Source organism: Sturnira hondurensis, unplaced genomic scaffold, assembly GCF_014824575.4.
Source record: "Sturnira hondurensis isolate 20B ecotype Veracruz unplaced genomic scaffold, ASM1482457v3 Scaffold0009935, whole genome shotgun sequence".
NCBI classification, from domain to species: Eukaryota; Metazoa; Chordata; class Mammalia; order Chiroptera; family Phyllostomidae; genus Sturnira; species Sturnira hondurensis.
This window is the reverse complement of record NW_028082566.1, coordinates 3,220,184-3,235,645: the sequence shown is the minus strand read 5'-3', so window position 1 is coordinate 3,235,645 and position 15,462 is coordinate 3,220,184. Positions and strand designations below refer to the sequence as shown.

General features: G+C 41.9%; 1 protein-coding gene across 13 annotated transcripts in view; it reads right to left on the bottom strand.

Annotated features, from left to right (window-relative positions):
• KIF21A (kinesin family member 21A) overlaps positions 1 to 9,368 on the bottom strand; it is a 140,746-nt gene extending 131,378 nt beyond the window's left edge. For 6 of the 13 annotated variants that reach the window (XM_037058172.1, XM_037058165.1, XM_037058166.1 and 3 more), the window contains exon 1: positions 9,087 to 9,366. In XM_037058172.1, the coding sequence (XP_036914067.1) occupies positions 9,087 to 9,130 (44 nt within the window). In that variant the 5' untranslated portion in view covers positions 9,131 to 9,366. Of the gene's footprint in view, positions 1 to 9,086 lie in introns of all 13 variants that reach the window. The other 7 variants (XM_037058167.1, XM_037058170.1, XM_037058164.1 and 4 more) reach the window with 4 other exon arrangements.
• Positions 9,369 to 15,462: the final 6,094 nt, after the last annotated feature.

Sequence of the window (15,462 nt, the reverse complement as noted above, 5' to 3'; positions counted from 1 at the left end):
TTTTACTAAGCTATAAAAGGAATTTGGTAAGATAGAACAAAATGGTATGTGATCTACACATTGAAAACAAAAACCGTAACTACGAGACTAGGTAAGGTTTTTAGCAGTATGTGTACACATTTTTGTTTCATTCATAGTGGTGCAAGTAATGGGCACTCAAAAAAGCAAAAAAATAAATAAATACAGGCACCTGTAAGCACTTTGCAGATTCAGGTTATGGTTTACACGTTACAGAATGACTAAGCCAATTGCTAGAGTACGGAATACAACCAACATGCCCACTGTCAGTTACATCAAACTCACCCCTAATAGTATTACTGCCTATGTTTGTATAAAAGCCATTTTCCAAATGCTTTCCCATGGTTATTTTAATCCTTTCCAAAGTCCACTCAGGTAAGTGGATAACCACCTACTCAAAGCCAAGCTTATTCTTGTTAACAGTCCAGACCAAAACAGTTTTCAAACTCTCAGAAGTTCATTTGTCTCTCACCTGCAACCGCTGTAGTTCCCCTCACTTCTCTGATTCTAGTGCACAGTGGACATTCGATAACTAGGTAACAGATCAATTAATTTTGATCCCAAAAAGTAAATAAATTCAGAAGGAATACAACTGAGGGGAGAAATGCCCTGTGCCTCATTAGTACACCACGTGATCAGCATACCACACCATAATTATTAACTACCTGACCCTCTCCAAGGTTCCTTGCTCCTGCTTGCTGAGAGAAAAGTCTCTTATTTAGAACTCCACACTGACTGAGTAGCTGTGTCAAAGAATGTGGAATCTACTCTGAAAAAATACAACTCATCATATTTAGAGAACTGACATTGTCATGCACAAGTGACAGAAACAACTTCCCACAGTTAAGAATAATTTCAAAAACTAAAATTTGACTACACACTAAGAGGTCCAAAGAGTAGGGAATAAAACTGAGCTGGCCTTGTTTTAGCCCCTGAGTGGGCTCCTGCTGCCCACCTCTCCACCACCAGGTCTGAACAATTCTCTCAGTTTCTTGCTCTTACTGAAGAAGCAGAAGGATGATCTGCTCAAATTAATTGGCCCTGGCCTGAAATTCTGAATGACCTTCATTCTAACCTAGATTTGTATCAACTTGTTTCAATTCAGTAACTCCAATGTCCTTCAAATATTCTATTGTAATAATGCTGTCAATACTGTGAGCACCTTCTAAAAAATAAGAAAGTAAATGTTCTCTGAGTTTTTGGTTGGGGAACATTTCAAGCCAAACAGTGAAAGTTGTCACACTGTTCACATCTCTCCAATTGGGATTTTAGAGGAAGGGAGGGAAAAATCATTCGAAGAAGGTGGATGACATCAAAAGGCAGAAATTTGCCTGCACGGGAGAAGTGGAGAAAGACCGTGTGTAGAGGTGGAATTTGGAACACTTTTTAGATGACGTGTCCTGCTTAGGGTCAAACTGTATTGTATTCTTTATTTCCTTTATTATTAAAAAATTTAGAACTACCTATCCAGTAAAGTAATATTCAAAAGGGGTCGTTTTAAACCACTCAGATTTCTACATCCATCTCCAATTCCATATTCCAAAATACAACTCCCCTCACCCCACCTGACCTCTACCCAACGCCACCCTCCAGCCACCTCCTTTGTAAAGAGGCTGCCATTACTACTGGAACGCGGCATAATCCTCAAGACTATAGGAGTAGGAAAACAAATTGTAAGGACCAAGACGAAGGAAGGAGGAGAGGCCACATGTTTCAGATATAGCATTTACCAACTCCTGTTATTTACATGTTTGGCATTAGTTCACATTTAGACGACATGCACACTGTTCTTTTCTAGCTGCTGTTAAAGCATTAATGTGACACATGTAAATGTCGAGAACTGCCTATATTATATTGTAACCCAACTCTGGCATTTCTTCACATCTGAATATACCGGGAGTATAAACCTGGATATGTACTCCAGGGTCCATCCCTCGCTACAGTCACTGGTGTAGATTCTAGAATTGAGGCAAACATACAGGACACTGAGAATGGGAGAGCTCATCTAACTGTCAAATTAAACTTTTATAAGGAGTGTTTAAGGGATTAAAACTGCAGTTTTTTTTAATTTATTCTACTTCTGGGACGCCTGCCAGAAAAGCATGAAGTCCTTGAAAATCCACAGCACAAAGAAAACTTGAGCTGCCAGTTGTGGCTCCTCAAGCAGTTTCCGCGACTTGTCTGGGCCTAAGTTCCCTCGGTCAATTAAAACCTGGGGGGCAGGGGGTGGGGGCCTCTCAACCAGCTAGTCCCTTCAAGGTCCCGTTCAAGTTTCAAAGCCAATTATAGAAGAACTAAAAATTGTGTTCAATATATAAAGCGTCTAAGGGCGGCCGGTTAGCTCAGTTGGTTAGAGCGTAGTGCTAATATATAAAGTGTCTAATAATTTCAAAAAACAAAAGACAACAGAGCCTCAAACATGATTCTTAAACATTCAGAAAGACCTCATAATAATTGTGAGGTGTCATGAAAAATGTCCTTTTGGCCTGGCTGTTGTTTGCTTCAAATAAAGCCTGAGCCACAGGAAAACTATTTTAATACTCTGAGAAGATTAAATAGTTAATCCACTGGGAAACCGTGTTGAAAACCAGAATTCATAAATCCGCTTCCCAGAAAGGAGCACTGAAAATAGCAAACACAGTTGTTACATTTTGAACAAAATTATTCCATAATACACTGTAAACAAATATTTTCTATCATTTGGAATGCATTTTCATTGATGTGTTTTTCTTCCTAATCTAAAACTCAGATACAGGTAATGATACAGGTAATGTCTAAAGTTGACAGAAGAAGACCATTTATAAGTCAGAGTCACACAAGTGAGTTGTAACTTGTTTGGGGGAAAAACATCCATAAAAATGAAAACTCCACATTCACTTCTTTGAGAAGAAATTGATGTGAATTGAAGATTGGGCAGATTATGGAAACTGATGTGAACTGGAAGACTGGGCAGATTATGGCATTAACTGCCAAGATAATTTCTGCTTTCATGGCTTCACTAAACTGGAATTTCTAGTGCATCATTCACTATCCCATAATTATGCATCAAAATATTAACCAATTAGCAGGTAAGATGCTAAGAGCTCAAGGGGCAGTGATAATTAGATATGAAACCTGAACTTCCATGGAGTTGCAAACAAGCAGGCCTATCACACTTTATAAACTTAATAAATCTTAAGAAAATGTATCATATTTTTTAAATATTTTATTTATTTATCTTTAGAAGGGAAGGGAAGGAGAGAGCAAGAGAAACATCAATGTATGGTTGCCTCTCATGCGTCCCCTGCAGGGAACTGGTCCCTGCTGGAAACTGGCCTGCAACCCAAGCATGTGCCCTGACTGGGAATCGAACCTCGATCATCTGGTTCGCAGGCCCGCGCTCAATCCACTGAGCTACACCAGCCAGGGCAATGTATCATATTTTATAAATAAAACAATTTCATTGGCTTTCAACTCACATCATCTGCTAGTTTTTACTCCTCTCTTTCCCTTCCCTTACGTCCTGGTCCAAATACAAAGACATACATGCAGGGCATAAATATTATACCTCGGAGGGCATGATATAAACAAAATCCTTCTAATGCATAGGCTTTTGAGTTCAATTTGTGTAGGATGTATGTTTGGAAGCAGAGTGCACTTTTCGTTTCTAAATCCCTGTTCTTGAGGAATGTATGAACTAAAAAGTACTACTAAACCTAGAGGGAAATGAAAACCACACTGGAACAAATGTCTCCCCTGCCTAGTTTGTGCTGCTGTCTATATTTTGCATTCGTTCCAACACAGTCTGTGCACTGGAAGAGCCTGGTACTGCCAGGTCTAAGCTCCATGGAAGCAGAGATCATGCCTGTCACGGGTTGTGCATCTGCAGTTGTGGGGCAGCACCCAACACATAGTGGGCACCTGATATTTGTTGCATAAAAGGAGGAATAAACAAATGACCAAATACCAGATAACCATCTATTTCTATAAAGTAAATATTTCTAAGCCTGGCTTATCTCCCTCGATATTTTCTAAACATTACATTGTTTCAAATAATGTACCACACATGTATATTCGTGTTTCAGCTTGAAAGATCCTTATTACATTGAAATTAGTTTGTAAAATGCTTTGGAAACATTGGGAAATACGTTTAAGAACACAAATAGGTATCAAAAGCCTGAATTTGAGTTCCAATCTATGTATTTAATGGCTGAGAAATGTTGGACAGGTCACCCTGTCTTTGAGAGTGATCTTTTCAGCTGTATAATAGGGATAATATCTGTTCAGCTTACCTCCTAGGGTCTCTATGTAGATTAAATAAAATATAAAAAGTATTATAACCAGAATGAAACAAAAAGACCACAAAAGCCTAAATGTTTCCTCTTCAGTCACAAGAGCACCCAGAGTAAACACATTGTTGGAAAAGTCAAGTTTAGAGTGGCAAAATAGTTTCTTCATGTCAATATGGAGGTATCATTTGTACCCACAGTTTGACTAACAACAACAAAATCATCACACATTGAATATGGAAAGTTCTCACAACCCTTAGTGACATCATATTGCCACCTCAGCGTGAGGAAAGAGAAAAAAGTTCAGGGAGGTCACAGTACAAATCAGTGCCCGTGACAGTCCTATACCAGAGCTTTTGATTGTCCAATCAGCTCTCAAGACTGCTGAGCAATGCTACCTCTTAGAAGTGCTTCAGTAAGTTGAAAATACAGCAAATCAGACATTACATACTAATCTAAACTCACTGCCAAAAATGTGTACTGTTCTCTGCTGAAAGCCAAGCAGAAATTTTAGTTCACAAACACATAGGCCAGCAAATTTTAACCTTTTTCTCTCACGGCACACATAAACTAGTTACTAAAAAGCTGTGGCACACCAGAAAATGTATTTTTTGCCAATATGATAAAAATATAGGTATAATTTTGATTCATTCACATTGGATGGCTATTATTGTGTTGGCTGTTGCCATTTTTTATTTGGCAATCTAAGGGAAAAGAGGTCAGTGCCCCCCGCCTAAAAAGTCAGATATTGAATGCTTTAAACATTATTTGGCACACCAGTTGAAGATCACTAACACAGACAATGCCATGAAAACCAATGGTTATTCCTGTAGCTCCATTTTCCTTCAGCTCTTTGTTATATTTTGTAAGCTAGAGTTCCTGTAAAGGAAAAGAATGTCTCAAATATTATTTCAGCATTACGACAGGGAAAGACAATAATCTCATGTCTTAGATTTAGAACCAGCTACCACATGGAGCCCGTAACTAGTAACTTTCTTACACCTATGCACTTGGAGAAAAAAAGTGTTGCTACTAAGTCACAATGTATATATACGTGTGTGTATGTGGGGTGTATATGTGTATAACCACTCTAAAAACAGACACCTAATGTTTCTGTATTTTCTTGGTCTGAGGGTGAGGTTCGTCTGTAATAGAATGGCTTTTATTTTATATTGCTTCTTCACATTTTTTTAAGTTATAGAGCAGCACTATCCAATAGAAATACAATGTAAGCAATATTATATTTAATTTTCAAATTTCTGGTAGCACCCTGACCACAGAACAAAAGGCCGCCAGTTCCATCCCCGGCCACGGCGCAGAGGAGAGGTACTGCCTCTCTCCCATCAATGTTTCTCTCCCTCGCTTTCTCCCTCCCTTCCCCTCTCTTTGAAAATAAGTAAATAAAATCTTGTTTTTTTTAATTTCTGGTAACCATATTTTTAAAAAGGAAAATTAAATATGTTAAATTAATTTTAATAATATTTTATTTAACTCAACATATTAAACTATTACTTTAATATATAATCAGTACAAAGATCACTGATATGTTTACATTCATTTTTTTCATGTCTTTGAAATTCAGTGCATACATTACACTTAACACACGTCAATTAGGACACTAAATGTTTATTGGAAATACTTAATCAGTATTTAGATTTCACAAACTCGACAGTTAAAAAGTAGATTCACATATCAAGTTGTCCCAAGCATACATAAAATTTTTCCAAAAACTGAATCAAAGGCCAATTTTTATAGTCCTTTAAAATTTAGTAGCATGAATCACAATTCCAGAGGGGTCAGTGAGTGTGGCTGGCGCCCGAATCCATGTCCACCACACCTCAGATACATACTGCCAAAGGCATTTTCAAATACAAATAAAAAATGTCCTCCCTAAACGAGAAAGTTTCTGTTTAACTTCTTTTCCCTAAAGCTTTATATGACGCATGCACTTAGTTTGAGAAAACCTCAAATAGAGTCATCAGCTTTGACATAATAGTAAGTCTCTACATCTAATAAAACACAGAACCTCTAGGACATTTTTGCTCATTTACATAAGTAGAGTCAACTCTCTAGTTATTACCTGTTATTACATTATACACTGAAGTAGAAAAACAGGTCAAATGCCCTGCTGATTTGTCTATTTGTTGATTTATTCACCCTGCTGATGAAGTAAGTTATCCCAAACCGGAGGGTAGGATCGGAGGCCACGGGGAAGGTTAAAGACTGAGGAAACACTTTAGCATTAAGTTCATGTCCTCTCTCTCTGAGCTCTGTTTTTTCTAGCAGCATCTAGGTATGAATAATCTGTCAAAGCCATTCATTCGTCGTTGAACTAGTACAGAACCAGGAAGAGGCAACTGACCTTACCGTGAAATAAAGCTGTGCAAAGCATGTTTTCGCTCCTGGCCTCTATAGGCTTAATAGTTCACAATCTGGGTTAGAGGCAAGCAGTTGGGGTTGGAACTCTAGTTCTGCCAATTGCTATCAGTTTAACTTTGGGCAGGTCACTTAATCTTTCCGTGTCTCATCTGTAAAATGGCCATAATAACAGGACCAGACCTAAGTCAAAGACTGTTACAAGGAATAAATGAGATTTCGCAGGATATAAAACAGAGCACAGGGCACTGACCCTGGCACATGGTACCCAACAATTATTGCTGTTTTTACCTCAGAAATCTGGATAATGGAGATGGGGGTAAATGCTTAACAAATATTTGTTATAAATAAAAATATATGTCCAAACACTTGATAAATACCAAAGTGCTATATAAGCTATTTTCATCCTATGTAAAATAAGTTTAGAAAGTAGATCTACTCAGACAATGTATTTCATGAAGAAAAACTTAGATGTTCACAATGTGGCTTACTAAATTGTTAAATTTTTATAAAGCCCTTACTCAACAACCATACCCACACCATTCAGTTAAATAGTGCTTATATGCATATCAAAACCAAACATAAGTCATTTATCTATCTGTCAACCTCACTTCAGGGTGGTCCACGGCTCTGCTCTCCACCACTGCAAAGCAGCATCAGACTTAACAGCAGGGCCCATAAATTGCCCTATGATGTTCCAGGGGTGTCCAATCTTTTGGCGCCTCTGGGCGACAATGGAAGAAGAGTTGTCTTGGGCCACACATTAAACACACAAACATTGACAAAAAATGATGAGCAAAAAAAAAAAAAAGGTTTTAAGTAAATTTACGTCTTTGTATTGGGCCATATTCATAGCCATCTTGTGCTGCATGCAACCCATGAGGCCACGGGCTGGACACCCCTGTAAAAGTATTTAGAGATAAAAATCTTAAATCTCTAAAAATGGTTTCTCTCACAGACAAATTTTCTGTTTCCATTACTATTTTATGTTCCTTCATCGCATTCCTTGACCGGACAGGTAACCCACAAAACTGCCCCTTACCGGACTTCCTATTTCCATTCCCTTTGTCTACCATCTTGTATAAGCATTAAATGACCAAAAGAGACACAGTAGCAGTAAATAGGAGAAACAAACGAATCCAACAATTAAATAAGTAGCCCCAGAATAACCAAGGCCAAATTAAAACTTCCAAAGCTTTATAACAGGTGATTCTGAACAGTCCATAAAACTGTCACTTCCAAAGGTGGTCATTTCCTGGTCTGTAAAGGGCATGGAAAATATCTTTAAAATTACTTTTATTCTTTAAAGTGATAAAAATACAAAGTATATCTAAAACTGCCATTTCTATGCCGAACCAAGATTTGTCACTAAAATAACAGAAATGCTGACATCATAGGATTTGCAAAATAACTTCCCAGAAAGACGACAAGAGTAGAGGATTTTAAAAAATAAATGCTTGATAAAGATTATTTTTATAATCCTTAAAGTATACATAAGGAGAAGTGAATTCACAGTAGTAGCCTAGCCCAGCTGTGAAAGCAACGCACTTATTCCACCATGAATGCTCCATTAATATTTCAGGGATGATGTTGCAATTTTCCATGAGCAACTGTCAGCGCTTTGCTTCTTGACATGTATCAAAGCGATTTAAACTACATTCAATACTCATGTATCTGCCATTGACCAAAATGCAATTCCGAGGTATCCAGTATTTCCAAATTCACTCCCAGGCACGTGTAATTTTATATCGTATGCACCCTGCACGCATTTTAACCCTTCCACGCGCTGAAGGGTTTCCTTCCTTCCACGGACCCATCGCCAGTGATTTTATCTTCAATATAATTCCCATTCCAACGCCTCTGAGGCCAGATGTGTCTCCTCCACCCACACACCGGTGCCATTGTCCTCTTCGCAGTGATGCTTAAGGAGGCTTGCATTTGCACAGACCTCTATCTAGAACCTGCGGGTGGAAGCGCTGTCAGGCTGATGCTTTGTCTCCCGCCTCGAAGGGCCGGGGTTGCTTGCACACGTATGACACTCTCTACCTCAAAAGAGCACCCCAGTCAAGCAGACGGGGTGCTCCTCCAGGCAAAGACGGACAGGTAATAGCCCAAGGCATCCCAAGCTGACACCACTGAACCGCGGGTGCGGGACCGGGAGGAGTCCGGGCGCCTGGGGGACCTGGCGCCGCGCAGCCTCTGGCCACCTGCAAACGGCGACGGCGTGAGGACAGCCGGGGTGTCCCCGCCGGCGCCCCGCTGCGCGCGCCAGGCCAGGGGACACCCGCTGCCTCCGTTTCCACAGCCGCCGCCCGCCCTCCGGACGCCCTTCGGGTCTCCGCACCCGGGCGGCCGGCGCCCCGGGCCAGAACGGGTCCCCGCCGCGCCCGCCGCTCTCCCGCCCGCCGCCGCGTCCGTCCTCACCTGACAGCCACCCGCACCGAACTCTCGTCCGGGGCGCCCCACATGCTGGGGGCGGGCGACAGCCGAGCCCCTGGGCCTCCGCACCGCAGAGCTGAGGCTTGGCCGGAGCCGCGGCGCTGGGGCGCGGGAGGCTGCAGAGGCAGGGGCGGCCGGCTCACCTCCGCGGCGCTCCAGCCATGTTAGGCGACTGAATGGAAAGGTGGCGGCGGCGCCGAGGCGGGCGCTGCGGAGGTGGCGACTCCCGCCGGCGGGCGCCGCCCCTTTTTCCCCTCTCACCCCCCCGGCCCGGGATCTGGGGCGGGGCCCGGGCGCGCTGGACTGGCGAGCGCAGCGGCGGAGGAGGCGGCAGCCCGCCCGCGGCCTCCAGGCAGCGGTGTCCAGGTGCCCTGCCCCCTCCCGCGGGGACGCTGCCCGCCCGCGGCCCGGCTGAGACTCCACGTCCTCCGGGGCGCTCGGGGCTGCGGGCCCGCACTGCGTCAGCCGCGGCCGCGGGCCCGGCCCCCCTCGCCCTCCCCCGGCCGGCGGCCCGCCCTGCCCGCGGCGGGGCGCTGCCTGGCGCTGCCCGGCAGGCAGGCGCGCGGGGGAGGGCCGCCGGCCTGCGCGCCCTCCCAGGCGCTCCGGGGACCAGGCTGCTGCGGACGCTTGCCCCGTCGCCCGTGTCTCTTCGAAAATCAAAGCAAATGCACCAACGCAGCGCCAGGAATCGGCCAGCTGCCACTCGGATTTGGCTTTGTTTCCACTCTTAGCTTCCTTGTCCTCTCTCCGGCCTGGACTTTGACCCCCTTCCCCAGTCCCCCGGGGGAACGCCAGCCCTCCTAGGAATCAGCTAAACCGGCTCCGGGCTTTAGCCACTGTCTCAGTTCTGCAGCCCGTCGCCCCTTTACCAGCCCGCGTGGGACATGGGGATGATTTATTTACTCTCGAGACTCTCGAATGCGTTTCTGTTAAATCATTTGTGCACTGGTAAATGAACTGTACCCTGGTACCGCCAAGTGTTCCCAGAACCGAATATCCACCGAGACCTGCTGTACAGTAAATCCTTCCAAACTGACTTTCTTTGCCTTCTGGCCTTCAAAAACCTCCTCTCAGCCTCGAGATTCCATCAACATTGACCCATTGTGGTTTCTGCTTGTGGCTATTGTGCTTCCACAAGCCTTGACAAAGCGCCGTGGAAACAGCCTTTATTAGCTTTAGCACAGAGTATCTTTTGTGGAATGCCCATACAGTTTCTCCGAATAAACATGTAGGGACGCATGAGACAGTAGAATACATTAAATGTTACCATCTAAATAAAGGCACGGCCCCAAGTACCTACAATTGAAAATACCGTGCCTAATATCCTACCCAGCAGAGGTACAGCAGCAAGGGTAGGAGGCAGCACACTGTGGGACAAACAGGAAATGTTGGATGATCTTAGGGAATACCTATGTGATGTTTAATCATAGATAGGTTTAACCTTATGCTGTCTCTTAACCTCCATACCTTTGAGTCTTAACATATATGCAACTGGGAAGTAAAGAGGCCAGGGATGTTGAGTATCCTTCCGTGGAACATGATTGGTAGCAAAGCTCTCCTCTGGCTGTCTTTCTGGAGAGCATCCCCTCCTCTGGGTATTTGTCTATCAACAAATGCGAGCGCTGGTTCCTTCTGTGCTCGCAGAACCCCCATCTGGATGGCTCCGGACTGACCATTATTAGTACATAAATGTCTCAGTAGGAACTTTTGAGCACAAATGCCACCAGAAGCCAGATTGGTAACTTGAGTGAGTGGAGCGGGCAGGGCAAAGACATTCGCACAACAGGGGACACAGGCCCTTCCAAAGGCAGTGGCCATCCCCAGCTCTGGACTGCTGGAACCCAGGCCCACTGCCACCAAGCTTTTTGTTTGCTTGCATGCTTGTTACTTCTCAAGAATCAGAGAAGAAGCAGGCCTTTCCATGAAAACTCAGTTTTTTAAACATCAACCACAAATTCAGCCCTATACTTACATACCAGGCCAAACAATCAAAATAGGTCTTGGGCCAACCTCAGTCCCAAGTATCAGGCTGAAACTTCCAACCAAAATGTTAGCACCAGTACAGCTGTGTCTTTGAGTACAGGTTGCACATGGGGTCAAGAAGAGGTAGTGTAAAAATTCAAATTCTCATTGATGATGGAGTCGGTAATCTTCTTCCAAATTTCAAAATTTGTAAGTTAATTATCTGTTTTGTATTTATTTAAGATTCCTTTATAGCCGCTATAATCCCTCTCCTTATGACTCATCTAATTATCTTTTTTCATCCTCACCCAAGGACATTTTTTTCTCACTGCTTTTTAGAAATGGAAGGAGAGGAAGTTTTAGAGAGAGGGGAAGGGAGGGGGAAGGAGAGGGAGGGAAACATCAATGTGAGAGAGAAGCCTGGGTTGGTTGCCTTTCTTATGTGCTAAGACCCCACAACCCAGGTACATGGGGGTCGAACTGGTGACCTTTCGATTTAAGGGAGAATACCCAACCTGAGTCACACCAGCCAGGGTTCATGTAATGATTATCTTAAGTTGAAGGAAACTCCAAAGGAAGAGCTCTTACCACAAAAGTGGTTTCAATCCTATTCCAATTATTTGCCCAATAAATATTTAATAAATGAGTGCTATTATGCAGACCGCACTGGACACTAGATATGAAGAGGACTGAGACTGTCAGTTTCCACCAGGTGCTTAGAGTCTACTTAGGAAGAAACATTGGAAAACCTATGACTGCAGTATTAGAATTTATGACAAGAGTATGATGAATTCCATCTGGAGGGATGATCAGGAAGGACTCGGGATGATCTTCCTGGGTCCGCTCTGGCTTCTCCACTGCGGTAAAGGGTGATCCACCAAAACACAAGTCATTCACGTCATTCCCCTGTCTGAAACTTCCTAAAGGCCACCTAACAGAAATAGAGGAAATTCTTCTAGACCTTAAGGGCCTTCACATTCTGGCCTCTCCAAGTTCTAGTCTTATCTTTTGCCAGTCTAAATTTTAATCACTCTTCTTGGTGAAACTGCCCTCCTTTCTATTCCTTAAACATAAAGTTATTTTCTTCTCCTTGGTTAGCTCCTTTTGATTTGTTAGATATTGGCTTAAATGTTATCTCCTTGGGGAGACCTCTCCTAGTCAATCTAAATTAGCAACCCCACATGATTGGCATGGCCCAGTGAAAAATCAAAAATGGCCCTGGCTGGTGTAGCTCAGTGGGTTGAGCACGGGCCTATGAAGCAAAGGGTTGATGGTTCAATTCCCAGTCAGGGCACATGCCTGGGTTGCAGGCCAGGTTCCCAGTAGGGGACACATGAGAGGCAACCACACACTGATGTTTCTCTCCCATTCTTTCTCTTTCCCTTCCCTTCTCTCTAAAAATAAATAAATAAAATATATTTTTTTAATTGAAAATGCACTGTCTTGTTAGAATTGTAGTATTTAAATGTTATTAAAGATACTGATCCATAAAGCTTTTATGTTTTTTCTTCTGAGCTCTCTTGCTCAACTTGTCACAGTGTTTTCTTAATTTATTATTTAATGTCATTTCCCATAAAAAAATTAAAATGTTAATGATCTTCATGATTTTACCATTCATTTTTATATTGTGCAATGTCGGTTTTAAGATATATAGAAGAGCATTTAATTCATATGTGGAATTATCAAAATTATATAATTCTATTATGTAGTTCATAAACACACATGAATTTGGTTTTTAACTGAACCTTAGAAACATTGTACAAAACTAACTGAATTGTTTTTAGTTCACTTGTTGATACACCTACATTCTACTAACCCTTTCTACCTGTGGCTCACAGATGCATCAGGAAGAGCTGAAAGGAAGAGGAACTACCTTTCCCTGTCTTTGTTTTTCTTTTTGTGTCATCATTTTCAGAGTCAGTAGTTGGCAGCTATAGAGAAGTAATTAATGAGTAAGAAAGAATAAGATAGACTTCTTTGGTCACTGTGTTTCTTAAGACACCTGGTTTGAGGGAAACACGGCTTCTCAAGTTGGCAGCATCCCTGCTCGGTCAGTTGTAGACATCACACATCTACCCGGGACCTGTACTGCTTTTGAATCTCACTTCCCTCTTACACACTGTGGGGCAACCTTGAACTCTATTCTCAGAGGACATCGAGAAAGCTTTATGAGAATAGTGTGACCAAGAACAGAGGATGTGGGTATTACAGATGCGTCCTCTGCTTACCCATAGGCTCCAGGGTTTTATCAGACCTCCCTATCAAAACACAAAGCTAGAGATAAAAAATATCGAAAATTTCAAGACAATGATAGCAGAGTATTAAACCAAGAGGAAGGTCCTCTAAGAGAGAGCATTGGGTGACTACTGACAACACAAGCACCATAGTCTCAGTTACTTGCTATCCGGTCCCTATTTTAATTCTTCATAACCCTATCACTAGGTGATGTTCCCTTGTATTTTGTTTATTGTTTGACTTCCTTCACTTGAATGTGAGTTCCAGGATTGCAGGGACCTTTTTGTTTTTTTCCACTAATGTATCTGTAGATTCCACGACAGTATCTGACACACAGTAGGCATCATTAAATATTAGCTGAATGACTATGTGATTTGCGGCAAGATATGAGAACTAAATCTCAATTCTTGTATGTATGTATTTTCTACCTTCTACAGTTGTTTTGAGATTCAGAGAACTTTGCTTATCAAAGGTTAATCACAGCACTAACACACAGTAAGTGCACAGTAAAATGAGCTGATGTTATTATAAACATCTTTGTAAAAAAAAAACAGTTACTCACGTCATAGCTGCACCTGTCTAAGGTACATTTGAAAACAAAAAGATGCATTCAAGCACACTCTACCCAGGCAGCCAAAAAAGAAGCTACTCCCCCAGTTTTTCCTCTAGGCCATCTACCCTGTGTTTTTCTGCTCTCTACATTCTAATCAGTCATCAAAAGTTATTTAACTCTTCCTTTTTGCTGCTAGCAGAAAGATTAAAAGAAAGAGTTCTGATTATAACTCCTTATGCAAACATAAGTGGCTCAGGAAGAGCAGGCCTAGACAAACATCTTCTCAGAAATCTTTTTTGAAGAAAAATCATTAGGAAGCTAACCTTTACTACCTCAATTACAAATATCAATTTTCCTCCGGTAATTTTTTTTGGTTTTATACATTTCCCTCATTAATAACAATGGGAAGTATTGTCTTCCACCATGCCAGGGCAGTATGCTAATTAACATGCATCAATTCAATTCATTCGTTCTCGCAATGACTCTAGAAGGTGGATACAATTACTATTGTCCTTTTATGTATGAAGAAACAGAAGACTTTCCAACAACCTCTGTTTGTTACAATCATTTCTCTATGTTATGCCCGACTCAAAAATTACCTCTTTCTTGAAACTTTCCCTGATTTCAGATGTCATTTTTTTCTTCTGCCAAGTCTCTGTCGCCTTACATTTATGTGTTTGTTATTGTTAGAATTATCAGTTTTTAACTCAACTAGATTATAAATTCTTAAAAAGCAGAACTTGCAGACAACAAGAGTGTAGTCAATACCTGTTTGTTGACAAAATGAGTGATTCCAAGAAGGACCTGCTGTGCTTAGAGTTCAACGCAAAGCAAAGTCTCACTGTAGATGAGCTGCTGCCCACGGGTGAGAGCTCTCAGGGACTGTTTCTAGACCAAAGTGTCTGTAAAAGGTGGCCTTCCAGCAGGAAGGACACCAGAGCACCTAAGACTCTGTAAACCAGCAAATGTAAGCAAGCCTCCTAAAATTCTGGAGATGAAAGGTGTTTTATAATTCTACTCCATCCTTGTCATTCTACAGATAAGGAAAACACGTTCCTGGGAGGAGAACCGACCACCACCACCAGCGAGCCGCTCGGCGTGCGCATGCACCGGAGTCAGTGGCACAGCTACGTGGAAATCTATGGGTCCTGACTCCCTGTTCTCGACTCTTTGTTCCTCACTGTTAATTGCACAAAACATTTTGGTTTGGGCTTTTAGAAAATCTCAGCCTGCATTGCAAGTGTTTGTGTATGAAGAATATTACTGAAAAATAGCAGAAGGCAAGCAAGCTTAAATACTTATAGTGGTAGTTTACCTTATGATAAAAGCCGTTTGTTGACTCTTGTAGATTTTTTAATGACAGAACATTGCTAGAAAGAAAACCTTTTAACTATATACACATTTTCTTCACATGCTCTCATTCATGATTATTTTGAACATAGGTGAGAGTTATTTCCGGGTGGAAATTTAGAGTGAGAAATTTTCATTTTTCCTTCTTTGTAAATTTTTATATTGTTTGAAAATTTTAAAATAATATAAATTGCTTTTACAGAAACAATGAAATTCTTCTAAGGGAAAAATGGCAAGTAGCTATACTTCCTCTTTATTAAG